The following is a 28,000-nucleotide window of genomic DNA, read 5'->3' as shown; positions in this document are numbered from 1 at the left end:
AGTGCGTTCCTCTCCCCACCTCTCAATGGGAGCGGCGGCGGCGGCGCCTCGGCGCGGGCGCCATTTTGTTTTGCCGGAGCGGCGGCGGCGGCGGTTCCTGGAGACGGAGACGGGGGGCGTGAGGGGTGGAAACGGCAGCGGCGGCGAGACGTGGAAGAGGAAGAGGAGGAAGAAGAGGAGGAGGAGCTGCAGCTCTGTCTTTTGCCTGGACTTTGAGGGCCCCCTCACACCTGCTTTTGCCGGACAGCGCGCCGCCCGGGGGCAGCGGGACGCTTTGCCCCACAACCTCCCGTCTCTTCTCCCGGTGAGTATCAGAGAGCCGGGTCTCGGGCCCCCTTTTTGCCGGATGGTCGGTCGGTCGGTCGGTCGGTTAAACCCAGGGCCCGTCTGCCCGGCCTGTGTAACCCCAGGTCGAAGCCGTTCTCCCGTTTATTGTTGCAACTAAACGCCCCCTTTTTTTTCTTAGCGCCCTACCAGGTCCAGAGGGTTGGTTATCCACAAAGACCTGTTAACCCTCATGATCTCTCTCCCCCCCCCCCCCACCCCACCCCCTCCCCACCTCTACACTGCCCCGACCCAACAACATGTGGAAGAATGATGACGACTGTCTTTGGAAGCACTTCCATTGGATTCAGTACGAATGGTCGGCTGTATTGAGACGCCCGGAGGATCGGCGCGCGGGAGCGCCATCCGTTTTCGTGGCGGATAATGATCCGTCGCGATGTTTCCGCGCGACGTCCCCCGTAACGCGGACGGGGCGACCAGACGAGCCAGAATTCATCTGTCGGCAGCTCTTCCAGAGTTTTGTGTCGCTGCTTTAGTAATGGCGTTGGGCTGGGGGTGGGGGGGGACGGGGGGACGGCGGGGTAAGAGGACTTTGAGGACTTCAGTCAGGCAGGCAGGCAGGGTGAAAAGCCTCATAGCTCTTCATGTTGTGGGGAGGAAGTGTTTGGTGACCAAAAGCCCCCCAAAAAAATGGAGGTGGGTGGGCGGTGGGAAATGGTAGAAATGACTTGCAGCAGCGCTGGCGGCTTGTGAGTAAACAATGGCGCCTTACCACGTCGCCGAGACGATTCGAAGCACTTCACCAAATCTTACTGTAAAGTGGGGTTTGACTGTGTGTTTTGTGGGCGCCAGTTGAGCACAGCAATGTCCCACGAACAGCCATGGAATGAATGACCAATTTTGGGGATTTGTTGTCCAGGACACCAGAAGAAGCTCCCTTGTCTTTTCGAATAGTGCCATGGGATCTTTAACGTCGACCTGAACGGGCAGATGGGACCTTGGTTTAACGTTTCATCCAAAGGACGGCACCTCCTACAATGCAACATCCCCAGCGCTGCATTGGAATGTCAACATAGACAATGTGATTCCAAATCCTGACTTGGGTCTTGAACCCACAACCTTCTGACTTAGGTCACAAGAGTAGCTCTGGTGATTAAAATACTTTTTTTTGAGGGTGTCTTGTTTAATCTCACCTTTACAGTTTTTCTGGGTCAGCAGGGTGTCCGACACGCATGGAAGTCCTTCAACAACAACAACATCGGACGAGACGCTGGACAATCAGTGTTTTGGACCCGAGCTGGGGGTCAGGATCAGGGAGGGTGGAGGGCAGGGAAGGAAGGAGGGTGATCGAAGGCACGGTCGAAGAGGAGTGCCTTGAATGAGCCAAGGGAAGAGGTGAGGTGGAGGGACTGCGGGATGTAGTTCCAGAGGGTGGGTTCAGGGTGGCTGAAGGCCTGCCCGTCAATGGTGAGGCCGGGGACATGAAGCAGGCTGGAGCCTTAGTGCAGAGGGTGTGGGTAGGTTGGTAGTGGGTTAGGAGGTCAAAGAGGTGGGGGGAAGCAAGGCCATTGGGGGCTTTGAAGGTGAGGACCAAGATCTTGAACTGTATCCTCTGTGTGAGGGGAAGCCAGTGGAGTCAGGTGAGGATAGGGTCACGGAGCCTGGTGTGGGAGAGGACACAGGCCGCAGAGTTCTGGATGATCTGCAACCTATGGAGGAAGGAGTTGGGGAGGCCGATGAGCAGGGAGTTTGCATAGTTGGAGCCTGGATGTTATGAATGTTTGTATGAGGGTTTTGACGGCCTGTGGTGTGAGACAGTGGTGGAGCCGGGTGATGTTGCAGATGTAGGCGAAGGCAGAGCTGGTCGTGGTACGGATATGGGTATAAAAGATAGTTGAGGATCAAACAAGATGCCAAGATTCCAGACTGGCTCAGTGAGGTGGAGTGTGCATCCTTGGATGGTGATGCTGTCAGTGTCTGAGGTGTGGAGGCGCTGATGGGAGCCAATCAGGAGGGCTTGGTCTTGTTGACGTTCAACTGAAGAAAATTAGCTCTCAACTTGATGTCTGACAGACATTCTGTCAAGACAACAGTGATCCTGGAGTTGAGGGTGGAGGCAGAGAGACAGAGTTTGGTGTTTCCACATACATGTGGACCCCGTGTCTGCGGATGATGTCACCAAGAGGGAGCATGTATTGGAGAGGAGTAAGGACAGAGCCCTGAGGAATGCTGCACAAGACGGTGCGGAGGCTAAGGGAGAAACCGTTTGTGGAGGTGAAGCGGAGATGATGTGAGAGGTAGTATCGGAACCATTCAAGGGCAGAACCATGAAGGTTGAGTGAGAGGAGAGGTGGTGGAGGAGGATAGAGTGGTCAATGGTATCAACGGCAGTGGAGAGGACGAGGAGGCAGAGGATGGCAAACGGCCATTTTTAATGGGGTGTGAACGGTGCCACTGGACAGGAAGAGGTTTATGATGTCTGTGAATAACGGAGCAAGGAGTTTGAGCTGGGAGGTAAGGAGAGGGGTAGGAATGGGGTCGAGGCAGCAGGTGACCGGTTTCATGTGGGTTATAATGGTGGTGAGAGAGGAGTGGGAGACGGGTTCGAAGGTGTGGAGGGATGGTTAGGGGCGGGGTGTGAGGGGAGATGGGGAGGACCATGGGAAGTGAAGCAGGATCGTGCTTACTGAGTGGAGGGATTGGCCATGTCAAAATTATTTGGAACAATTGAAATCAATAGAGCAAAATACAAGATTGCCTGTATGCAAATAACCTAATAAACAAAAGCCAAAATGCCACAGAATATTTATTCCATTTTACACTCCTTTATTTCCACAAGAAACAACCAGTTGATGTTGGGAGTGACTGACAATCTGGTGGAACCATGACTGACATAAAAAACTTTCTCTATGCTTGGTGTGGAAAACGCAAGGTCACTCCGAACTATGATATCCGTGCAGCTGGTAACAAGAACCGTCAGAAGTTCGTCTGTGAGGTAAGATGTATTGAACTAACATCAATTGTTTTGTCCTAAATATGACTTGACGTGGCAAATGTAGTAACGATGTTGATCCTGTTCTGGTCACAAAAGCCCCATTGTTCACCGAGAATGTTTTTGTACTTGCATCTATTAAAATGGTTTCAAGCATATTGGAGATGTATAAACCCATCTTTTCAAACTTTTCGGTATGACTATTTTTGTTTTATCTGCTGGTGTCTGGTGCATGCAAAATCCCATCACCATGCTTAAGTGGATCCAAAATCCAAACCAGACAGAGTTCAATGTCACCTACATGTGGAAATTCCTATGCCTGGAATGGAATCCACACTTTCTCCCTGTAGGCACCCTGCTTCCCTAATTCTGTGGAGTATCAGGCACGGGTTGGCAGAAGCAAAGGCTTGAGAGGATAGGATGATTACCATTGATAATCTTCACAGCCTGTAAGAGGCATACCTTCGTGTAGATTGCGCATTGGTTGCCCAACAAGGCAGCATATATTTTGTGCCTGAGGTTGGTAGCTCTGAGATTGGGGAACAAAAACATGTTAGAGACCAAACATTAAAGTTGTCACAACCAATTAAATGTAATATTGGTTAACCTTGTTTGAATTTGTGCGTGTTATTGGTATTATCCCTTTTTAACTGCATAGATGAAAGGCCTATACGTAAGTGGCGCACTGTTATTTTCTCTTAAGTATACTTTCTTGTTTAGGTGCGAGTAGATGGGTTTAATTACACTGGAATGGGAAACTCGACCAGTAAGAAGGATGCTCAAACTAATGCTGCAAGAGATTTTGTTAATTACCTTGTGCGAACTGGGGAGATGAAAGCAGAAGAGGTTCCTAACACAACTGTGAGTACCCACTTATCCTTTGTCTTTCTAACGTTCTGATGCACTCTTTGTATTGCATATTAGGGCAGAGTGTATTATTCTATGCGACTTATCAAGGAATAGTAGGATCTAGGTTTCTACTTTTGCCATTTTTCTGGACTTGAGGCCAATAATATTAATAATCCTTGCATTTGACATAGCGCCTTATCATGTCGTTGGTGTCTCAAAGCACTTCACAGGATGTTCTTTCTGTAAAGTGGATTGACTGTATTTTGTGGGTGAAACATGGCAGCCAGTTTTTCAAACAGGAATGTCCCACGAACAGCCATGGAGTGAATGACCAATTTTATTTGGGGAGTTGTTGGCCAGGACACCGGGAGAAACTCCCTTCTCTTTTTGAATAGTGCATAAGGATCTTTAAATTCCAACTGAACAGGCAGATGAGACCTCGGTTTAAGGTCTCATCCAATATACCGCTAGCACTGTTTTGTAGTATCAGCTTAGCCTTATGTGATTCCAAGTTCCGAGGTGGGGCTTGAACCCACAACCTTCTGACTCAGAGGGGAGAATGCTACCACTCCGCCTGGTTGACAACAAGCTTTTTAAACAGCTGGTGTTTTAATTTGTAGTCTTTATTTTACTTGCAAGACTGTACCCTGTCCCTTCCAAAGAATTACATAAAATCAAATATTGAAGTTCACTGCATTCTCCAATAAAGAATTGTGCTTTTAATTTATGGCCTCAGCCAGAAGTTACCAGGATTTGCAACCATCTATTGTCGCCTGTTGACATGTGTATATGGATCGTGTCTAACTGCATTTGGTGGTTGAGAAGGTATTTTCTGGAGAGACTACTTTCCAACCCCCTCAGAATTGCCTTTGGATTCTTGGCATTTTTGTTTTGCTATCCTTGGGAACGTAGAGCCAACCTGAAGAAGTATGGCTGGCAACAGGAGGGGAGTATAGTTCATGTTGGGTAGGGATAGCACTGGGAAAAGTATGCCAGGAGTGAAAGTAATGGGCCTCTGAATGTTTTTCAACTCTACGTCTTTTCTATGTATGTGTGTAGAGAAAGATATTGTAGATGCCAACAATTTTGTTGCTTTTTAATATAGCAGGGTGTTCAACCTGATGCCGTTGATGGTGCCGATGGAAGCGGAGAAGGTGGTGTGCCGGGGACATTGCCAGCAAATGTACCATGTCCTCCACAGATAGCTAGCGAAGCGGGTGAGACCACTTTCTACATAAAAAATTGCTGAGCCTCTTCCAGGAATTGAGAGTGTATAAATAAAATCAGTAGAGTATATAAATGAACATTCCTCTAGATGTATTTAATCATTTTGTGCTGAGCATATTTACCATTTCAGTACCTCCAGTAAAGAGAGTAAATGACAAGTTTTATTTAATCAAACATCTTTAATATAAACTGACCAATACACGATGAAAGAACTGAGTACCGATTATTGAAAATTAAGGTTGAATTTTATTTCCAACTGAAAACTGGATTAAACTTGATAATGCTGGAATACATTATATACATTACTGTACATACATTACTGGGATTGAAAACAATTCTGTTTTCTTTGATCAGTTTTTCTTAAAATCTATTTCCCCAAAACCTATTTCCCCATTGCAGACTCTGACTTTGGAATGGGCAAGGCAGGAGGATTCATTGGTTATTGGGAACGTGGAGCCAACCTGAAGGAGTATTATGAGAGAAGGGATGAACAGGAAGCCCAAGCAGTAAGTGGCTTCACAAATACAATGTATCATGAACTTTTCAAATGGTTTTGCTATATTCAGTAAGACAACTATGTAAAGAATTGTTCACTGTATGACACCTTGCTAATGAGAGACAGCTTATGGTGCTCGCACAAGTAACTAGACCAGGATGACAGAGCTTTGCAAAATTTGAAGTTAAGACTCCAGCTATTTGCATATAAGCCATCTCAATTATCACTCTTTGAAACATCCTTCCAATGTGAAACTCGCTCTATCATAAATACTTTTGCATTAAAAATGTACAGCCCCCTCCCCCCCACCCCCCATTCGAAATGTGAGCAGTGAAGTATATTTTGGTGAATATCTAATTAATTACCTTTTGTTTCAAAAAGACCCTGGAATCAGAAGGCCTGGATTTAAATGCTGGTCTTCACGGCAACTGGACCCTTGAAAACGCCAAAGCTCAACTTAACCAGTACTTCCAAAAAGAGAAGATTCAAGCAGATTATAAATACGCTCAAGTTGGACCTGACCACAACAGGTTTGGCATATCCTGGTTGTGTATGTCTATAGTCAGTTAGAGAAATTGCATAATCATTCTCACCCAGGCTTCGTTCCTCATGATGATGACCAGATATTAGTTTCTTTCTGTTTCCCCCCCACCCCTGTTAACTATCTTTCTGATTTTCTGTGTCTTTTGAACTGCTTACATTTTGGAAAACTTTTTACTGGATTCTAAATTATATCATTTTAACTACATTTTCACTGGTAAAATTTCACTGTTGAATATATAAATGTTTATGCGAGTTTTCTCGTGAAAACTTGTTTAAAATTATTGGAATAGTTGACACGGTGGTAAACCATATTGTCATGATTGAACGCATTTGAATTGTAGAAATGCCAAATACATCTAAATAGACCAAAAATAATTGCCGGTTTTGATCAGTTGACACTGATCCAGTCAGTTCAGCGAAGAGCCTCATTGTTTTACAAATGTTTTAGTTTAATAGTTAAAAATATTTTTGCATTGGCTGTATTCTAATCTTGTTATTTTTATATTTAGTTAGTTTAATTAAGCAGGATAAAGGAGTTAGCCAAATGTACATATCACTTCTTTGAATGTTTTCTTCGCAGGTTTTGTAGTTGGCTTTGAGTACTTGAACATTGAAGCAAAGGGATTCGTGAGAGTTCTGCTGGCCCTTACGGCTATCAAAAGTGTTGGGAGTTTTAATCCTCATTTTCAACCCCAAATGGGCGCATATGCACAAATTAATGAACTCGACTGCAAAGGAAGGCAGTCTGAATAAAAGACTAACTTTTTTAAAGACTAACTCTTTATGGAACAAATTATCCAAGAAGAGCATTTTTGGGAAAAATCTGTTCTTTTGAAGAGCTATTTGGGGATATTCCACTTATGGTGCCAGTATATTTCTCAGCCAGCTTGCATTGATACATAGAGCTTTCAACGGGGTAATTATCCACTACCCCCATGAATGCTAAGAGCATTTAATATAATACAGTAGACATCTGCTAATTGGTGAATTCTGTTGGTCCTTGCTTTTTGTATACAACAGTACAACTTGGTAACTTCTGCAAATTGGCAATTTTACGTGACTCAAATACCAGGAGTCCACTGTACAATGTGTTCCGCTGAGTGGATTGTATTATATGCGAGCTGCAGTAAATTCGAGACCGCCAAAACTCATAGAATCCATAAAGTTCTGCATATTATTTTGAGCATCTTGGTAGTTTAGTGATTGGGCAATGTAGAATTCTTAGTCGCTTTTTGAAGACAAACATATGTACACTTTGATAGTTTTGTGATTAAAAGTTTTCAGACCTTCTATAGTTATTAGGGAAAGGTACTTGAATACAGTATTTTTCCTGTAATTTACAGAAAGTTTCACTTGTTTATGTAGGCTACAATCATTTGACCAAGTCATAAGAACATTTATTGACTTGAATCTAAGTGATGCAAGGTTGTCACTCGTTCTAATCTCTTTACTGGAAGGGTATGTGTGTATGTGTGGTGACACCAGAAATCTCGTTTGCAAACATGTGACGTTGCTTAGGCTGCACTAAGCTGTCACATGGTATCCTTCCATTATAGGAATGATGGTACAAGCAGGTATACACAGCTGTTGATTTCTGGTGTCACTTTTCCTGTAGGTATTCTAGGGGTCCTAGGGCTGCTGGAGATTGGAACTTTACTGAGTTTGGCAGAGAAACATACTGGCATCCAAGAATGGTGGATAATGGGCTTATAAGCAGGCTTCTCTGAATCGTGAAGTTGCTGTGCTTGAGGTCAGTTTACCAAATACAGAAATGGAAGCGAGCGACACAGATAAAAGGAAGAATGTTCAGTAACTGGGGGAAATGTGAAGACCCGGACCTAGATTCTGGGAATGAATGACCTATTCATAAATAAATTCCTTCCAGCAGATCATTTATTTATTGCAAATTAAGAACCACAGAACTAAAGCTTCAGTTTTGGTGCATGCGTGTATGCATTAAAACACAATTTAAGATGCTTGTACATTTAGTGTTTCACACACTATGTTGTGTTTGTGATCAGACTGTTTGTAACAGTCCAGTGAAGAGAATCTAGTTCCAGGTATGTTCAACATTTTCCCACTTAGAAAACTGTGCATTGTTTTATCATGTGCAACTACTGAATAATGGGTTGAGAAACATGCATTTCTTTTGTTTCATACTACATTGCATGAAAATACGTTTAAATATATTGATGTGAGCCAAAAGGGCAGTTTTATTTACCTTAACTCCTTTTGAGTGCAAAAAGTGAAACATTGGGTTATAAAGTTTCTCCAGAAAAAGCAGAGTTCCTGTACCCTGTATACATAATATTACATATTTTTATTTTGTTTGTACCGAAAGTAAAAAGTGAATACATAAATTAATATCAAATGTATTACATGTCTTCCACACTTGTGTTCCTTTGCCTCGGAAGTTGGTTCTAACTATGTTCATTTGTGATGTGTTTTATGACTTGGTAGAAAATGGAATCAAATTCAATCATTTTCGTCGCTTGTGTGTTATTTTGTGACACTGCTTGAAATTATGGTTAATTTGATATTGTGCATGTCATTACAGGAGTTTTATTGCAGAGATGACGCTTCATGTGAGGCAGCTGGGAAGAAGTAAGTGCTGGCTTTTTCTCCCAGGTACTCTAGATGAAAAGTAATAGGAAATCTTTAATGAACTGAAATAAGGCTCCTTTGTAAAGGATATTGAACAAAGGAAATCATCTTATATCTGTTAAATAATTACATTTGAGAGGGAAACACAGAAAATTTCAATTCTGTACAGGTAGCCTTTTGATTCTTTCATTTTCAGGGATGGATGGTCATTGGTGTAATAAACAATGCTGGATGTGTTCATTACTGGACACTTATTTCAATTAATATACAATATTACGATATACATTGACCTGTAAATGGTGTAATTTTGACATCTTGGTAATTCCAAGTGGTTGGGTTCTCTACAAAATAGAACAACATTATTAGCATCCTGGTGTGATTTTAATTGGGTTTTATCTGTCTTTGGTTGAACTGCTCTATTGAGCACCTAATAGAAATGAGTGCTGCAAAAATCAGTCTGAAACTCTTGCTGGAACATGAAATTAATTTTATTTTTTTTCCCTTTAAGAAATCAGTGCCCGTGAACACGGTTCAAATAAGAAACTGGCTGCACAGTCATGTGCTCTGTCATTAGTCAGGCAGCTTTACCATCTAGGGATCATTGAAGCTTTCACTGGTCACACAAAGAAGAAAGACACCGAAAAGGTGAGTTGTCTGATTGCACGGAAAATTGAACATAGTACAGCTTTGGGTTAGCATGATAATAGAGGTGTGCGATTTGTAGATGGGCGGTTATGAAATGAGTGATCTTACACAAGGCGTTCCCGCAGAATCGCAAATCTGCTAGAGACCCACCTTCCAGTTCTCTGCATCTTTCAAGTAGGTAAACTCTTTTCCTGAATGTAGTGCAAATTGCCATCCCATTACACTCTGGTTGCTGATTGGGATGCACCTGAACATGTGCATTTTGTCAGATAAGTGCCCAGTTGAAATTGCTTTTCTCTCAATATTTTTATGTTGCAATTGTTTAATTTGGGGGAAGTGTTTTTTGAATTTCTCCTGATTGATTCGGGTTAGTATTTTTACACTGAAAATGTGTGACATCCTTTATCACTCAGGTGGCGCCATATGATTTAAACCTTACAAGTGAATTGGAGCGTCAGCTTGAAAGTACTGTGCACGAATTGGGGTTGGAGCTTGTATTATCAGTAAGTATTGCTTCGACTATTCCGCCATACTATGTGCAGTTGGAATGTAACAAATGTTTTCATGGAAATAGTGCAGAAATCTGGCCTTCACTGTCCTTCCCTTTGCTGATTACATCATTGGTATGTACTGGCTGGAAGACCTAATGGAAGATGAGCGACCAGAGTCATAGAATAGCAATGCTTACATTTTATCTAGCACCTTATGTGTTGAACCATCTCAAAACGCTTCACAGGATTTTGTTGCAGAGTGTAATGACTGTATTTTGTAAGCACTCAGCAGCCAATTTAAGCACTGCAATATCTCACAAACAGCCATGAAGCAAATGCCGAATTTTATCTGGCAATTGTCGGCCAGGACACCTAGAGAAACTCCTTTCTCTTTTCAAATAGTGTTGTGGGATCTTTAGCATCCACCTCAACAGGCAGGCAGCACCTCAGTTTAACTTCTTATCCAAAGGATGGCACCTCCAATTTGTACTTGCACTTATTTTACAGTCAAATATTCATAGAAAATCAAATCTTGTGGTGGTTGACATAGAGACCTAAATCTGCTGTTTCAGTTGTTCATATTTGTGATTTTTTTCCACTGGCTTGTTTGGTGTCTAATGAACTTTGCGAAACTGTAGAATTATACTAAGTGATTACAAATATTACCCTGCAATGTTTGATCTCTAGCCAGAAGACCCCAGCAATCCAGTTTCACTTACTGTTGGAAAACTTGCTCATTTTGAGCCGTCTCTTCGCCAGAGCCAAGCAGGGGTTGTGCCATGGTCGCCTCCACAAGTGAACTGGAATCCATGGACCAGCAGCAACATAGATGAAGGACCTCTTGCATACGTATGTGATGTAGACAAAAACAGTGCCTATCGTTAAAAACTAACTGTAAGAGCCTGCATTTCTTTAATTGTTCTCAAGCATTTTGTTATTTTTTCTGTAGAATACAAATAATCATTCATAGAAATTGGTAGGTCAGGTAATCAAGGTATATGGGGAAAAAGTGGTAAATTGGAATTGACAGATTAGTTGAGGTATAGATCAGCCATGATCTAATTGAATGGCAGAACAGGCTCGAAGTGTTGAATGGCCTATTCCTATGTTCTCCCAAGTAGGGAGTATCCATCTGTCCATTAATTAGTACCTTTCCTACTATGTGTACGTTAAGTGGGTTACTAAAGGTGAAGGTTTAGCAAGCACAAACATTGATTTGTTATAGTTGAACTTTTCTTGAAAACCTTTCAATTCTTTAATGTCAACTCACTCAGAATGCACAGCACGAAAATGGGTCATTTGGCCCAACTAGTCCATGCCAGTGTTTATACTCCACTAGTCACATTTATAATCACATGCAAAATATTTATATTTGTAGGCTACTTCGGAGCAAATCAGCGCCGACCTAAAGAATGAACTACAATACCAGCTGCAGAATGATACCAACCTGCAACAAGTAGGTTCCTTTCTTATATAATTTGCATATCCATATCATGAATTCTCTAAAAAGTTTATTTCATCTGATGAAAATTCTTTCTCATGGTCTCACCAATAAGGTTTCATTTATATTTAAATGGTGGTATTTTTAATGTAAATTTATTGTGCCCCAATTATTTTTTTCTTATTTTCTGCCCACTAGTATATTGCCTTTCCTCTTCCTGGGGTGTGATTCCACAATTGCTGGTTGTCCTCTGATAATCTGCCTAAATGGCTAGTGTTTGTGTATAAGCCTTGGCAGTAAGTGTTGGCAGACCAGAGACAGAGAGCAACATTGACCTTCTCCTCACCTGGCTGCTCCAAAAACAGAAGGTTTCATCTCCCTTATCCTGGGAATGTTGGGGACAATTTAGCCTTTCCCATACAGTCCAGGATGAGACCGGTTAGCTTCTGGTCCATAAGTTGCAGTTCCATCCATTACACCAAAATTGGTATTCTTGAAGTAACAAATTTACGAATTTGCTGTGAAATTGTATTGACCAGTGAAGCATTCAATGCCTTTCTTTTCATCACTCTGAAATGTCAGGTCTTTTCTGGGTGTAAAATGACAGTTGGTCAAACTGTTACTCATTTGCTTGAGATTATTGAGATTCTGGAAATCTATAAAAGTTTGTACAGAGCCATCCACCATTATATCCTTATGTTCCTTTTAGAAATTCTAGGATTGTGTATTCTTGGAAGGGTTGGGGAGAGGGTTTTAAAAAAAGCTCTGGATGTTGCTGAATGTGCTTTTTTCACTAGATACTGAATGAAAGAGAATTGTTGCCGGTGAAAAAATTTGAAGACGATATCCTCAAAGCTATCAGCTTCAATTCAGTTATCATCATTCGAGGTCAAACTGGGTGTGGTAAAACAACTCAAGTTCCTCAATTCATCCTCGATTACTTCGTCAAAAATAACCGAGGTTCTGACTGTAACATTGTAGTCACACAGGTGGGTCCGCAAGAAACTAGAAGTTGTACAGATGTGAACAGCAGAGGTCAACGTCAGATATATTTGACACCATTCAGTCCACATTTGAGAAAAATCTTTCTTCTTCCAATGCTCCTCCCGCTCTCTGGAATGCCATCCTGAAGTCCTCCCATTCGCTTCCTACTTGCACAGTCCATCTCAAGACTGAACTCTTTGACTTTGCATTCAGTCATCTTATCTCTTCTTTCACCCCCCCACCACCCCATTCTCTTCAACATCCCCCTGTATTGTATAGTCATTTGAGTATATTATGAATTTTTACATCCTTCCTACACAAAATCTAACATTGTGTTTACAGCCTTAGTAATGTTAAAACCGTTTGCTTTATTATTATTGCATTTTATATAGCGCATTTCACGTTTTTTCGACATCTCAAAGCGCTTCATAGAATATACTGCAAAGTTAATTGTCTATATTTATAATAATAATAATCCTTGCATTTGATATAGCGCTTTTCACGTCGGGAGGACGTCCCAAAGCGCTTCACAGAACACACTGTAAAGTGAATTGACTGTATATTTGTGGGCGAACGCGGCAGCCAATTGCGCACAGCAATGTCCCACAAACAGTTGTAGATTGAAAATGACCAATTTATTATTGTTTTTGGTTTTGGAGGGATTATTATTAGGCTCTGTGTGGAGTAAGGAAACTTGCCCAAGGTTTCGCCCTGTCTGGAATTGAACTCAGGTCTCATTTGTGGGCGAAACGCACAAACTTAATTTTTAATTGATTAAACCAAAAAAATCAATGTTTTACAGTATGCCTTTTTGTAGGCATTAAATATGAGCGAATACTTTTCTTTGTGCCTTTTATTTATTTGTCTTTCCTGTTCAAATGACTTCCTTAGTAATCGATTAAACTTTTACCTCAAAACCCAGAAAGGGCACACTTTTGTGTATGGATGCAAACCTTTATGTCCTTCGTCACTACTGCTCTTGTTCTGTTTTGCAGCCTCGAAGGATTAGTGCTGTTTCAGTTGCGGAGCGTGTAGGATGTGAACGTGGAGAAGAGTTGGGTACTAGCTGTGGTTACAGTGTTCGTTTTGAATCTGTGCTGCCGAGACCCCATGGCAGCATAATGTTCTGTACTGTAGGTTAGTATTGTGTTCTAGATAAGATTATGTGCAGTCCTCAAATGATTAATTAATATGAAAGATATAAAGGAAACTGGGCTTGCTTTCTTACGGAAAGAGCAATTTTTGTGTTTTGAATGAAGGTTATCAGCAAAGGATTCTAGGAACCTGGGTAAAAATAGTGAGGCACAACATTTTTACAAATGTTGAATAAGTTACCAGGGAAAGATATTGAATGAAGCTGTATGAAGGGGTACAAGAGATGAGTAGATGCATTTCTGGAAGGAATAGGAATCGAAAGGTAAGAAAGCAATTAGGTAGAGATCAAACAATAAACCACTGTCTTGTTAAACGTAATTTCCAGGTCCGAAAGGTCAGGGAAATTGCACTTTTTAGCAGTTTGAGAGGAAAACTGATGCATATTGTTGTTTGGCTTTGGAGAGGCAGCATTGCAGCTCAAATAGATCCTGTCTTATTCAAAGTCCAATTCAAAGTTTTCGTCCTTAGAGTGTAGCGATCAGGAGCCAGAAACTGCAGCTCAGATCAGTTAACTCATCAGAGTAGAGATGTCGTACCTTTCTGTTTCATATAACCCAGTTATGCTATGGCAGTGTATGTACCGATTGAGCCTTTGTGAGATCTTTGGCACATCAACATAAGTCAATGCAGGGTTCTTAACTTTTAATAGATGAGTTGTAATTGTTTTAGATTTTAAAAAAAGTCAACGATTTGGTGACATATACCAGCATGTGAATTGGATTTATGCATCCAAATAAGCAGCTTTGTGCTTTTTTTTAAAGAAAGTGACTTATGATCTTTCAGGTGTACTCCTGAGGAAATTGGAAGCTGGCATTCGGGGCATCAGCCATGTAATAGTGGATGAGATCCATGAGCGAGATATTAATGTGAGTAATGTTAGCTGGTTTCACATGGATCTATAATGTAGCTTTTTAATTTTTATTTTTTTCTGCTGAGCAATTTTCTTCATTTCTTTTTTGTCTCGTCCTCAACATATAGGATACAGCCAGCAAAAATATATTCACATTATAATGTAGATCTATTTATTTACAAATCCTTTCTTTTTTTTAGTTATTATAGATTTGATGGACACACCCATCTTCCAATGTTATCTGGTGAACATTGTTTGTTAAACTAAAATGATCCTGTTTTGTCCTTCAGACGGATTTCCTTCTTGTGGTTCTGAGGGATGTTGTCCAGGCTTATCCTGATGTCCGTATCATTCTCATGTCTGCAACTATTGATACCACCATGTTCAGAGAATATTTTTTCGACTGTCCAATAATAGAGGTGTTTGGAAGAACATTCCCTGTTCAAGGTGAGTTATAGTCAATGTAGATGTTTCTTCAATTGAAGGATCCTTAAGACAGCTTTAAATCTGTTATTTTCAATGGCCACAATTTCAACCAAACGCATTGTTCATACACCTAATACACCTAGTTGGGTAGCCGTGGTTGGATAAAAATTGTAATCAACGAGTCAGAACTTTCTAATAATATTCAGGTAGTATCCTACTTTCATACATTTCCATGCGTGCTGGAGAATTGGCAGAGTCAAGCAGTGAGATGGATTTGTGTCAAAGCATGGTGATGAGTTTCTGCATGTACAAAAATAAAAGATATTTTGAATTTTTCTTCTCAAGGAAGGAAGATGTGTGAAACTACCTTTATATTTTTCACTGTCATAAAACCATTGTGGAAAATCTGTATTTCTCAGTTCATCCCTCCGCCGAATTGAAATAATTATGCTTCATATTTATTCATACAAAATGCCACATCTAAGCATGTTGTGTTTTCTTTATTTTACTTTGGAAAGTTATTTTTGTTCCCAAAGTATATCTGAGCTTTTTACATTATATGTATACAAAAGGGTAATTTTGAGGTTGAATTCAATGGGAGTATTTTTAGACTTCAGTTTGAAATACATGTGCATACACTGCCCTTTATTATTAATAATTCTTGTATTTGAGATGGCATCTTTTACATCTGGCGAGTGTCTCAAAGCACTTCAAGGATTTACTGTAGAATATAGTTGTGTACTTTTTAGGTGAGCTTTGCAAAATTGAACCCCTATGATTTTTATTGTTAGAAAGGATAACCTGCCTTTTCAGGTTTTCTTCATATCCATAGTTATTTAAAGCTTTGAGGTATGCCTGCTGCTTTCCACTAGCTGAAGTACCTTTTGTTCTTCCAGAATATTTCCTTGAAGACTGCGTGCAGATGACTCAGTTCATCCCTCCGCCAAGGGACAAAAAGAAAAAGGACCGAGATGAGGATGGAGGAGAAGATGAGGAGGTACAAATTGAGACTATTCACATTATTGGTTAGAAACTATTCAGTCAACTTCAAAATGAAACCGCAAACTATTTTTCAGCCCAATTAAAGCACTGATACAAAATTCACTCACAAATATAGTCAGTTCACTTTGCAGTATATTCTGTGAAGCGCTTTCAGACTTCAAGAAGACATGAAAAGCACTATATCAAATGCAAGGATTATTATTATTTTATTACACGTGGTGATAATTGAGACTATGAATTGGATAAGGAAAGTAAGTTGAACACCGCTTGAAGGACCATTGAATAGCAACTTATTTACAGCTGCAGCATATGGGAGTGTTCTGTTTCAAAAAAGGAGCAGTAATGTTTTTGTAAAATTTGAAAGCAAAGCTGACCTGATATAATTTAAATTTACAACCCTACTATAGTTTAGTGCAGTAGGCTAACCTACAGAGCAACTTGATGTATGTGGATAAACTGATCCACAACTGCCTCATATCCTTTTGAAAGATTAGTTCCTGATATTGGCAAATATAAATTAAAACAAATAGCAATAAGTTTCTTACTGATTGGGGAGGGGGGATGACAAGAGAGATTTCTTTGTTTAATTCATGTGTGAAAAGGTTGAAAACTGTGCACTAAGGGGAAGGAGGAAGTTATTCAGTAATCAGTGTTTTTCCTGAACTTACTCAATATGAGGCAGTGGATTAGAAAACTCTTATCCCCGATTTCAACACGTACTGGTCCAAGTTTAAATAATTTGAATATTGCTGCTGGACCCACGTTTCCCAGGTTGTAAAGGTCAACGTCTGTATTGCTAGGTGAATTGTAACAGCATCTGCAGTGATGACTATGGTCCGGAAACGAAGCGTGTTATGGCCCAGATGAGTGAGAAGGAGACGCCATTTGAGCTTATTGAAGCATTGCTCAAGTACATTGAGACACTGGATGGTGTGGATGGTGCAGTTCTCGTTTTCTTGCCAGGCTGGAACTTGATTTTCGCAATGCAGAGACATCTGGAATCAAACCCTCACTTTGGTATGTGTCTCTGTTATGCTTCAGTTCTGTCCGTTTTACACTGATGACTTGGTGTTTATACTGGAGTCCCACTGCACCCTTCACATATTTATATAGCGTCCTGGAGCGCTTGACAGTGGAGTCTGATGCTGAGCCAGAGAGAGAGGGAGGCGGGAGGTGACTAAGCACAATCAAAAAGGAAGGTCTTTAGGTGAGATTTGAAAGTGGGAAGGGAGGAAGTGGGGCAAGGTGGAGTGACTGAGGAGACAGTTCCAGAGTTTCGGGGCAGAGTGGCTGAACGGTTTCATGTTTTGTGGGACTTTGTATCTGCCCCGAAATAACTTAAGAAAGCAGTGATAACATGAAAAACTGAATGTATCAATAAACGGATATGCTAAGAGATACATAATATCTGTGGGCAACAACAAATTGTGAAATTATGTCTCAAGGCAGTGGAGAGTGAAGGATTAGCACCCAAGCTGGGGGTTGGAATCAAGAGGGGTAGGGATGGGAGGATGACAAAAGGCATGGTCAAAGAGCGAGATCTTGAGATGGACCTTGAAGGAGCCAATAGTGGGGCAAGGCGAAGGGATTCGGGGATGGAGTTTTAGGGGGTGGGGGCTGAAGGCCCGACTGCCGATGATGGCGCCAGCAGGGTGGGGTACGTGGAGCAGGCCAGTGTCTGCTGAGGGGAAGGAGTGGGAAGGTTGGTAAGATGTTAGTAGGTCGCAGAGATAGGGAGGAGCAACACCATGGAGGGCTTTGAAAGTGAGGATGAGGATCTTAACAAAAGTAATAGGGTAAAATGACCACATTTGCCCAAACTTCTATTTACTTGACTAGTGTAAACTAAGTTTGTTTATAATTCATTGCAGTGCTGTTTTATATCCAGGTTAACATTTTTTTTCCCCTGCAGGCAGCCACAGGTATCGGATTTTGCCGTTGCATTCCCAGATTCCGAGGGAAGAACAGCGACGTGTGTTTGATCCAGTGCCACCAGGCGTCATAAAGGTTAGATTATTGTAATTGAGCAATATGAGTGTTCTAAGATGGAAATAATAACCTAATTCACTCAAGACCCGTCGCAAAACTCTGCTCTTCAAACACGCCTTCGGTCACCCTCCTATCCCTTCCTCCCTGCCCTCCTGATCCCAACTCGGGTCCTAATCCTTGACTGTCCAGCGTCTTGGGTGTCTCCCTGATGTGAAGGCACTATACAGGTGTAATGTAGTGGTGGTAGTTTGATAGGGGGAGTGGGAAGAATAAGAAACTGACCTTGTTATTCTCCCGATTTTGTTTTGTGTGTTCGAAACATTTCGGGTAATTGAGAATCTTCTAGAAAACGAAGGTGTCAGTATTTTAAGAAATTAATACTAATCAATTACTTTTAACAACTTCAAAGAAAGTGCAGTCTGTGAGTGGGAATATCACTTTGGTACTCTGGTTTGTGAAGTTCCTTAAATGGTGAGGATTAATCCTGTCCCATTTTATTTGCAGGTTATTTTGGCAACAAACATTGCAGAAACCAGTATCACCATTAATGATGTGGTTTATGTCATTGATTCATGCAAGTGAGTGACCAGTTTCTCTGGATGTAGGATTCTGCGTAGAGGTAGCTGAGACTTTAGTAAGCTTACTGAACCTAATGTGTTTTACAAATTTGTTAAAAGATAGTTTTCAAGGTCTGTATGAAAGATGAGTCTATTTACTTTGCAATGTGTAAAAAATTTATAATCAACTCTGTAGCGGGTCACATTCATTCAGAGATAATTTGGAGTATTTGTAACTAATGGCTATCAGACTGTTGGGACCCAAGTTTGTTTGCAGTGGCAGCCAGTTATTAGATTTTGGATTTACCTCTTTGTTTTTTCCAGGCAAAAAGTGAAGCTTTTCACATCTCATAACAACATGACCAACTATGCTACAGTGTGGGCTTCCAAGACCAATCTGGAACAGCGACGAGGCAGAGCAGGACGTGTACGGCCTGGCTTCTGCTACCATCTGTGCAGCAGGGCACGCTTTGAGAGGTTAGGAGACCAATTGTAGTCTAAAGCTTAACATTGGCATTTCCATGTAGCCTACTGTTTATTTGTAGCAGAATCTCCTGGACTGCTATTACTGGCAGAGCAACAAAACAAGTCAGTTTACATTTATACAATGCCTTTCGTGTCAGGAGGATGTCTCAAAGCTCTGAACACTCCTGGCTGGGCACCTGAGCTAGATGTGGCACCCAAAGGGTAGGAGAGGGGAAAGATTACTGAAAGAGAGGCCGGCCGGCCAAAGGGTCTTAAGATGAACGAGATAAGGGAGGGAGCAAGGGACTCCAGGATTGAGTTCCAGCATGTGTGAGAAGATTGGCTGAATTGACTATTGTCAAACTGTACTGAAATATGTTCCTATTTGAGTCTTTATGGAATTCTGAGAATGCACACTGTATGTTGTGAATAGTACCTTTGACTTTTTTTTGCCTGTTTCTCAGACTTGAAACCCACATGACTCCAGAGATATTCCGTACACCTCTTCATGAAGTCGCTCTGAGCATCAAGCTTCTTCGTCTAGGGGGAATTGGACCATTCTTGGCAAAAGCTATTGAGCCCCCACCACTTGATGCAGTTATTGAGGCAGAACACACTCTGCGAGGTAACGCCCAGTCACATTAATGTAGTCAAACCTCATTCCTTCACAATCAAACTCTCTCAGGTCACCCTTTTATATATTGTCTTTTTAAAAAAAAAATAAACACAGCTCCATGTTTCCATCGATTTGCAACCCTCTCACTTTTTATTCGTTAATATTCCTAAACTCCTAAATATCTAAAGCTTCCCAATGTCATTTGCTTCAGGAAGAGGAACTACTGTCATTCTTTTAGATTATAGTCAACTCTGTAGCGGGTCACATTCATTTAGGACTGCTGTAACTCTCTTATCTGATAAACTCACCAGTTTACAATGTAAGAAATTGATCTTGATCCAATTCTGACATCTTTTAATAAGTTGGTTCTTTGTTTTAATACTTAATTTATGTATAATAGTGCATCCAATCTGCACAACTGGAAAATCTAAATGTGTTGTTTATCTTTCTTAGAACTTGATGCCCTCGACATCAATGATGAACTGACACCTCTGGGCCGAATCTTGGCAAGGCTCCCAATTGAACCACGTCTTGGCAAGATGATGATAATGGGTTGTATATTCCAGTGAGTAACAAAGAACTACTATAGAGGCAGAAAAAGCACCAGAGTCACTCTTGGAATAATTCCTCTATTGTATCTTCCCCCTAATACTGTGAACTGCATGTCCTATCTGTTGTTGGCCCCCTCAATCTCGACTACAATAGGACACTATTTTTCAGATTTATTAAAATGATTGGTAGAAATGAGCTTTAAATTCAAGAATTTAAGATAGTTTGCTGTGCTTCGGTGGTCCCAGAAATCAGTCTTTTTTTAAAAAAAAATCAGGTCTTTCAACTTATGCTTAGCAGTGAAATTGCCTGACTTGAATCATCCTATGCTTGTTGTTCATTGTACACAAGAGTGAGTTGAGGCTGAGAGTGTGATGTGGGCAATGGTTTGGCAGTGTAGTGAGCATTTAGCTGGGTTTCCTCGTGTGTTGTGCTATGTTTCTGTTACATTTCATAAGCAAAGCGGAATAACAAGAAAGCTTTATTGTCCGTGGTCTACGAGGGTGCCAAAGGGCAGAATGGAGGTAACGAGGTTACTGAGAGATTTTATAACATCTGCATCTGAAATTTCTCATGAATCATAACAATAGCATCACAGTATGGGAAGGGCAAGGTTCAATCCCCACTGTGCTCAGTTTGTAGGCTGAACTATTCCCAAAGCAGGGCAGCTAGAATCTGAGCTTGGTTGGGACGCGGACAGGTTAGGGGTAGGTCCATGTAGCCAAGGCACTTAGTGTAAAACTAAATTGTCAAAATCTTGGAACATTTATGGGTTAAACAATCAGTACATTAAAAATCTTCACACAAGATCAATGTATGGAATTGACTGCCACCTTGAGGAGTAATTGTAGTTTAAGATTTTTTTCAAATCCAGATACGGTGCACCAAGGGGACTGAGTGGACTAAAAGTTTTTCTAATTCCTTTTCCAAAAAACTGGAAGTTATAAGTACAAAGAAACAGACAATGTTCTGGGATTAGTTGCCAGCGGAAATGTCTGATGTGTGGGTGGGATGCAGCAGGGGAGATTATAGATACGCATACTAGTTTTAACATTTGTGCAGTAATTTTTAACCATTTGTTGTGGATTTAATTTGGAAGCTAATATTGTTGATTGGCATGTTACTGATTGACTCTTCTGTTGCAGTGTTGGGGATGCTGTGTGCACCATATCTGCTGCCACCTGTTTTCCAGAGCCTTTTATTAATGAAGGTAAACGACTTGGTTACATGCACCGGAACTTTGCAGGAACCCGTTTCTCAGATCATGTGGCTCTGCTTTCAGTTTTCCAGGCCTGGGACGATGCAAGGTATCTGTCAGACTACTAATGTGCAAACAGATTGTGTTATGGCACCGTGCTTTTCCTGACTATTCCTTTGGTCTTGAGACTGAGAATCAAAGGACAATGTTGTAATCCACCAAATTCTGATATGAATAGCCTCTTCTCCCACATCAGTTCCTTAGTGCCAACACACACATTTATGTGTTATTATTTATATATATTATTTATGCTGGAAGGAAGGCAGCATAAATTAAAAAGCAATGCCAAAATAAATGGAGTTGTACGAAAATATTCATTTATCCCGTTGCTGAGCATGCCAATTCTGAAATGCAATGGAAACAAGTTATGCGAAATGGAATTGAATAGAATCTGATTTATTAACTTATAAAAGAGTAAAATTTGATCCAAACTTGTGCAGCTAAGTTATGTGGTTGCGCATGTAGTACCTTCCATTTGCTTAGATGTTGCTCATTCCTATTGGCAATCAACTTCCCTTTTTTTAAAAATAAAAATCACCTGTTGTACATAAAAATTTTAACCAGAATTTATCTTATTTTCAAGCATTAAAACATGTACGTTGAAGTATCAGGGACAGCAGATGTTTCTTTTTCTTTTGAGTTGCCTTTCTGGTAGATTATGCCAATTTATGGGAATTCTGATCTGGATGATATGTACTTGCATAATATGACGTAATAATGGTTACTTAAGGAATCTATTTGTGATTCGGATTTAACTTAAATGTGACTTCATTGTGTCCTTGTTTACATAAACTCCTCTACTTTTGTTCAATTTATTTTGATGTGCATTTCATCACCTAATAAATGTTTGCTATTTTGTTACTTGCTAGGATGGGAGGTGAAGAGGCAGAAATAAGGTTTTGTGAACATAAAAGGCTTAACATTGCCACCTTGAGAATGACCTGGGAGGCTAAGGTACAACTAAAAGATATCCTGGTTAATGCTGGTTTCCCTGAAGGTAAGATTAAATAAGATTGAGGCTCTTAAACTGCTCTTATGGAATGTAATGCTGATGACTGTAAAATTAGTTCATATTGGTAAAAATCTTAGAATTATTAAAACGTTGCAAGTACTTTTGGTTAAAGCACCACCATGTTGTATAGATCAGACATCCACGGATTTTATTCTCATTCTCTGATGGTGAGCTAATCTCAGCTGGTACAGCAGATGATACTCTTCCAACTCCCTCACTATCTGAGTCATGGAGGAGAGGAATCAGTGAGCGCAGGGTCCTGCTCCTAATCACTGTCCTGTAATCCATGCTGGAAAGCACAGTGAGAATGGGATCCGGTTCGGTTGTGCTACACTGGCTGGCAAAACGTCATTGCCAGGGCTCACACGGGAAGAGTGGCCATTTAATTGTAGTACATGCAGGTTGACACGAGCAGTTTTCGTGAAATCTTGTTTCAACAAGAATTGACATCGCCAAAAGAGATGGGAGAACATTTGATCATGCAGTTGAGATAATGTAAACTTGTTCCCTTTTATTGTTATCTTCCCAGTGTGTTGCCTTGCTAAAGGAGAGGCCTTTTAAAGATAAACATATTCATGGAAGTCTAGTGGGACATGGTCTGCTAATAACTCAAACTAGAGTTGTGGGGCTCAGTGGCTTGTTTAAGATTCCCCCATGATCACTGCATGCACACAATCGTTACATATTGATAAGATCCAGAAGATCATGGATCCTTACTCTAAGTCAGAGGCAGCCAAGAGAATCTTGAAATGCTGGCCTTTGCATGTTATATTTGTCGTCTGGCGGTTATATTTGTGACATAGTGCAGAGTTAGGATTTTTTTTGTTTGCATACAGGGGCTTATTTAAATAATGATGCTGTGAAACCAATCATGTATCTGGTTTTCCAATGTATTGTGAATACGGAGCAACAGCTTTGCTTTCCTTCCCAACAGAGAGCCTGATGACTCAAGTATTTAACAACACTGGACCAGATAATAATCTGGATGTGGTGATCTCACTCCTCTGCTTTGGTCTTTATCCCAATGTCTGCTATCACAAGGAGAAGAGAAAAATTTTAACTACAGAAGGGCGCAATGCACTTATCCATAAATCATCTGTAAATTGTCCCTTCAGTAGCCAAGATATGAAGTACCCTTCCCCTTTCTTTGTGTTTGGGGAGAAGGTGAGCAAAGCAACAAACTTCTTTCTATTCGATGGACACTGTGTGTGCTGAACAGCCTGAACATGGTTTCAGTACAAGAAGCATTTGGTTGTTCAAACTAGATTTTCACAAGATGGTTGCTTTTTTTTTAAAGAAGTTTTGTTTGCTAAAAGCATTAATAGTATTATTAATAATAATTATTATTTATTATTATAATAGTACAATGGGATCTGTATGCTACAGTATTCCCTATTCTTCTCTCCCCTAAAAATGTTGCTTTGAAGGAGGCTTTGTTGACAGATAATTCAGCAAAAAGTTAATTCCTGAACTGTAAATATCTCAGTCTTTAAGAACTGAGTCAATGTCCGAAGAAGAATATCACAGCGCCTTGGGGCGTCCTGCGAATGTGAAAAGTGCTATTCAAATGTTATCTTATTGTAAGAAAGGTTTTCTTTGGATTAAATAGATTTTTGAGGGAAAGTTAGAACTATACAGCTGCAAACTAGTAAATCTGTTCATGAAGCAGAAGAATCAGCCGTCTAACATTCATAGATTATGTAGTGTTTGTAACTTCTTGTTGTGGGTATTGTGTGTATAATATGTTTGTAGAATGGTTAGATAATTGGGTATCATTAGTCTATTCAGTAATCCTGAATAAAAGCAGTACTGAATAGACAGAATAGTCAATTTCCTGCATGGGAGAAGTTTTATTATGGTTGCGGTTTGTGGTAGATTCTGACTTCCCAAAAATTGGAACTGATGTTGTGCTTTCCTCTTCAGATTCGCACTCGGGCTGTGTCTGCAAAAGGGATGACTTTGGTGAGTCCACTCCAGCTCCTATTCTATGGCTCAAAGAAGGTGATGTCAGATGGCACAATCGTTTTGATGGATGAGTGGTAAGAGCTATTGTTACAGGTGACCATTCTACTATCCCTTTAGTTGCATTCTAAAATAATAATAATCCTTGTATTTTATATAACGCCTTATCACATCATTGAGATGCCTCAAAGCGCTTCACAGAATCAAATGTAAAGTAAATTGGCCATAAATTTTGTGGGCTTAACAAGCTTCAAAATGTAGTGGTTCCCTTCTTTCTGGCTGAGTTGCCTTTCTGGAGTGAAGCAGCCATTCAAACCTGGTACGTCCCAGGTTCATGGCCTTATTTATGCAAATTTAGTTGCTTGGGCTAATTCAATACAAGTCAGCCCTTCAGGAAAGCTGGAGAAAATGCAGGGAGAATCTGCAAGTAATTTTGCTGCTTGAGAATGATTTCATTTTGTGAGTTGGATGAGGATTGATTATTAAAAGTACCATCAAGTGATAGAAGAAAATATCAAGCTTATCATATTACAATACTCTTTTAAAAGTAACTGACCTCATTGATAAGATGTACTTGGGAGGGTGGGGGGGGGAATCTATTACTTTTGATGTTGCACTTTGGCTACAAAGCTGGAAGGTAACTTGCCCAGGCTAGTTTCTGAGAATTTTCTTGTCCTCGTAATCCGCAGATCTGCGATGAACAGCTTAGACTCCATTCAATCTTCAGTCCACGGTTACTATTTTTCATTACATGCTGTTCATAATGTCTTGCTTTAGGATAAAGCTGCGGATGTCTCACACTGCGGCTGCTGCAATTGTTGCTTTACGTGCAGCCATGGAGGCACTAGTAGTTGAAGTTGCAAAGGATCCTGAATTCATACGGCAAATGGATCCCACACATGAACGCATGCTGAACATGATCCGTCAGATTTCAAAGCCTGGAGCAGCAGGCATCAACCTCCTGTCAAATGCAAGGTAAATTGCATTCTTCTGATACTTTTGCTGCATTTTCGAGCAGTCTGAACCTGTAATTCTAACCACGTGTTTTTTAGACCTTCCAATTGATTTCAGACAGTTCTTTGGATAAATTGTGATGCTGCTTTGGAACTAAAATAGTAATAGTTCAAAAGCAGTTATCACACCTATATTCAAAAGGGCTTCTGGCAGAACTATAAGCCAAGCTGCTTTTTAACAGTAATTTTTAATGGGAAAAGGCAAATAGAAATGTCCACAAACTACAACAAAATCCACAAAGTTCATTAATTTTCCCTGCAGCTGCAATGGTTGAGTGAACATTTAGTCCTAACTTCAAAGTTAAAATGAATTCTGAGGTTTGTTGCACACTTCTGGGCTTGCCTGTGTATAAGAAGTTTCATGCTGCATACTTGCAGCTATAAAGACACTTTATCAGCCTGCAAAACTAAAATTTACTATTGGTGAGGTGCGATCAAGTTTGGCCATCTTTATATATTTGACAGCAAATAAAAAGTGTAATCCAATAAAGATGTCAATTTGGGTTTTTTATCCTAGTTTTTTTTCCCCCCAGTGGTGAACATTTTCTTGCAGATAAAGATATTGCAATTTTTATCGCCAGTCTTTTGCAGCAATCTGATTATCAATCTGCTTAACCAGTGGCGATGCCAAACATTATTGATACTGAAAGGTTTTCCTTGCACATTGTTAGTCTAAACGAATTTAGGGGAAAACAATTATTAGAGGGGTAGATTGCTTTTTGCCAGCAATTTCTATTTTCTTCTGTTACCTTGATTATGAGAAACTGTTCCCATCCAATATTTTTATTACCCTTAGATGTTACTCGGTTTTAGTTTCTTTCAGCGCTTATATAATCTGTTTTGGTTTAATGCAGATTTGGTGATGGTCCTCGTCCTCCCAAAATGGCACGATTTGACAGCCAAGGATTTAGCGTAAGAGGTTCTGGTTATAGGGGGGGGAGAGGATATGGAAGAGGTGGAGGAGGATATGGTGGCTCTAGAGGTTACTACAGTGGTGGCGGTGGCAGCTATCAAAGTAGTGGTTATGGTGGCTATGGCAGAGGAGGAGGAGGTGGCTATAGCAGAAGTGGTGGCTATGCTAGCGGAGGGGCAGGGGGGTATGCTAGCGGAGGGGCAGGGGGTTATGCTAGCGGAGGGGCAGGGGGTTACAGTAGTGGAGGGACAGGTGGTTCCAGTAGTGGCGGAGGAGGAGGTGGCTACAGTAGTGGAGGGACAGAGGGTTATGGCAGTGGAGGAGGAGCGGGGGGATACAGTAGTGGAGGGGGATACGGTAGCGGAGGAGGGGGCTACAGTAGTGGAGGAGGATACGGTAGTACGGGAGGAGGAGGGGGTGGCTACAGTGGTGCAGGAGGGGGCTACAGTGGTGCAGGAGGAGGGAGCTACAGTAGTGCAGGAGGAAAAGGCTACAGTAGTGCAGCAGGGGGCTACACTAGTGCAGGAGCAGGGGGCTACAGTAGTGCAGGAGCAGGGGGCTACAGTAGTGCAGGAGCAGGGGGTTATACTAGTGGAGGAGCAGGGGGTTACACTAGTGGAGGAGGAGCAGGGGGTTATACTAGTGGAGGAGCAGGTAGCTATGGAAGCAGTGGAGGAAGCTATGGGGGAGACAGAAGTGGTTATTAGAAAAGGGCAAAAGACCAAAATTGCATTGGTGCACAATTTTTACGGATTAATACAGTAATACAGCTTTGTATTTAATTATTTTTTAGAAAAGAGCCAACACTGCATACATATTTGCAAATGTTGTAACCAGTTTGTTCGTTCTGTCCTAATGTTTTTGATTAATGTGCACGTGAGTGTGCTGCTTGAATGCTGAAGATTAGGAAATATACTTGTAGCGTCTCTAAATTTAGAATACTGAAGCAAGTACAACTGTAATTAATCGTCTAGTTTCAAATGTTTCCATTTGATTCTAGTTGTCTTTAACAAAAAGAAATAAAGTACAACTACAGAACAAGAACACCTGGATTTGAGTGGTGCTTATTTTAAGTGTGATGCTTGCACTGCACTAAATAGTAGTTTTTGAATTTGAAATCGGACCTTTGTTGAGAAACTGATGATGCTCCGGGAATTAGAATTTAAAAGATAGATTCTAAAAAAAAGTTTGATTTCAGATTTTACCAACTTAATCTGGAGCATGTTCTCAGACCTTTGTCTTGGGGAGACATCACTAGAAACAATGCACTTATTCGTTTTTATGTTGGGCTACTGTAGCACTCTGGAATTACTGAAAAGGCAGGTTAATACATCATAAACGTAGATAATCTTACTATTTGGGGAGACATTTCTTTCATCTTGATTTTAATGTGGGGTGGGGGGACTCACACAAAATAGATGAAGCTGTATTCTTAAATTTGTTTGTCTTTGAAGCTGAAAGGTCCATCCCTTCAGGTCCAGGGTTGTCTGAAATGGCTAAAGTATTAGGGGATGCCTGGTGGAATCAATATTTGTCAATATTGCTGGGTGGCCATTTAATTTTGTTTCCAGGAAATGTGAAAGCTTGGATGCAATAAGACAAATAGGGATAGGGCCCTGGTGAGACCACACCTGGAATACTGTGTCCAGTTTTGGTCTCCTTATTTAAGGAAGGAT

General features: G+C 40.9%; 1 protein-coding gene across 6 annotated transcripts; it reads left to right on the top strand.

Annotated features, from left to right (window-relative positions):
• The first annotated feature begins 78 nt into the window (after positions 1-78).
• dhx9 (DEAH (Asp-Glu-Ala-His) box helicase 9) lies at positions 79-27,368 on the top strand. 6 transcript variants are annotated; one of them, XM_007895570.2, is made up of 28 exons: positions 79-304; positions 3,125-3,280; positions 3,998-4,138; positions 5,235-5,343; positions 5,753-5,859; positions 6,231-6,379; positions 8,950-8,996; positions 9,505-9,641; positions 10,055-10,144; positions 10,820-10,981; positions 11,511-11,588; positions 12,371-12,562; positions 13,553-13,694; positions 14,496-14,578; positions 14,853-15,009; positions 15,885-15,985; positions 16,791-17,007; positions 17,903-17,997; positions 18,484-18,557; positions 18,861-19,013; positions 19,466-19,626; positions 20,071-20,182; positions 21,312-21,473; positions 22,294-22,421; positions 23,371-23,600; positions 24,360-24,475; positions 25,176-25,373; positions 26,266-27,368. In XM_007895570.2, exons 2-28 carry the CDS (start codon positions 3,170-3,172, stop codon positions 27,029-27,031), a joined length of 4,218 nt encoding a protein of 1,405 aa, XP_007893761.1. In that variant the 5' UTR covers positions 79-304; positions 3,125-3,169; the 3' UTR covers positions 27,032-27,368. The 6 variants fall into 6 exon arrangements, with proteins under 6 accessions (XP_007893761.1, XP_007893758.1, XP_007893760.1 ...); XM_007895567.2 differs by having other exon boundaries at positions 5,232-5,343; XM_007895569.2 differs by lacking the exon at positions 79-304 and adding an exon at positions 1,420-1,434 and having other exon boundaries at positions 5,232-5,343.
• Positions 27,369-28,000: the final 632 nt, after the last annotated feature.

This window comes from Callorhinchus milii, unplaced genomic scaffold (genome assembly GCF_018977255.1).
Source record: "Callorhinchus milii isolate IMCB2004 unplaced genomic scaffold, IMCB_Cmil_1.0 Scaffold5, whole genome shotgun sequence".
NCBI classification, from domain to species: domain Eukaryota; kingdom Metazoa; phylum Chordata; class Chondrichthyes; order Chimaeriformes; family Callorhinchidae; genus Callorhinchus; species Callorhinchus milii.
The sequence above is the reverse complement of the archived record's forward strand: the minus strand, read 5'-3'. Positions and strand labels throughout refer to the sequence as shown.

Excerpts from the sequence above, each read along its gene's own strand:
- dhx9 (XM_007895567.2), top strand. The coding sequence starts at position 3,170 with ATGACTGACATAAAAAACTTTCTCTATGCTTGGTGTGGAAAACGCAAG. Across the intron at positions 3,281-3,997 it reads GTCAGAAGTTCGTCTGTGAG|GTGCGAGTAGATGGGTTTAA; the intron begins GTAAGATGTATT and ends TTTCTTGTTTAG. Across the intron at positions 6,380-8,949 it reads GTTGGACCTGACCACAACAG|GAGTTTTATTGCAGAGATGA; the intron begins GTTTGGCATATC and ends ATGTCATTACAG.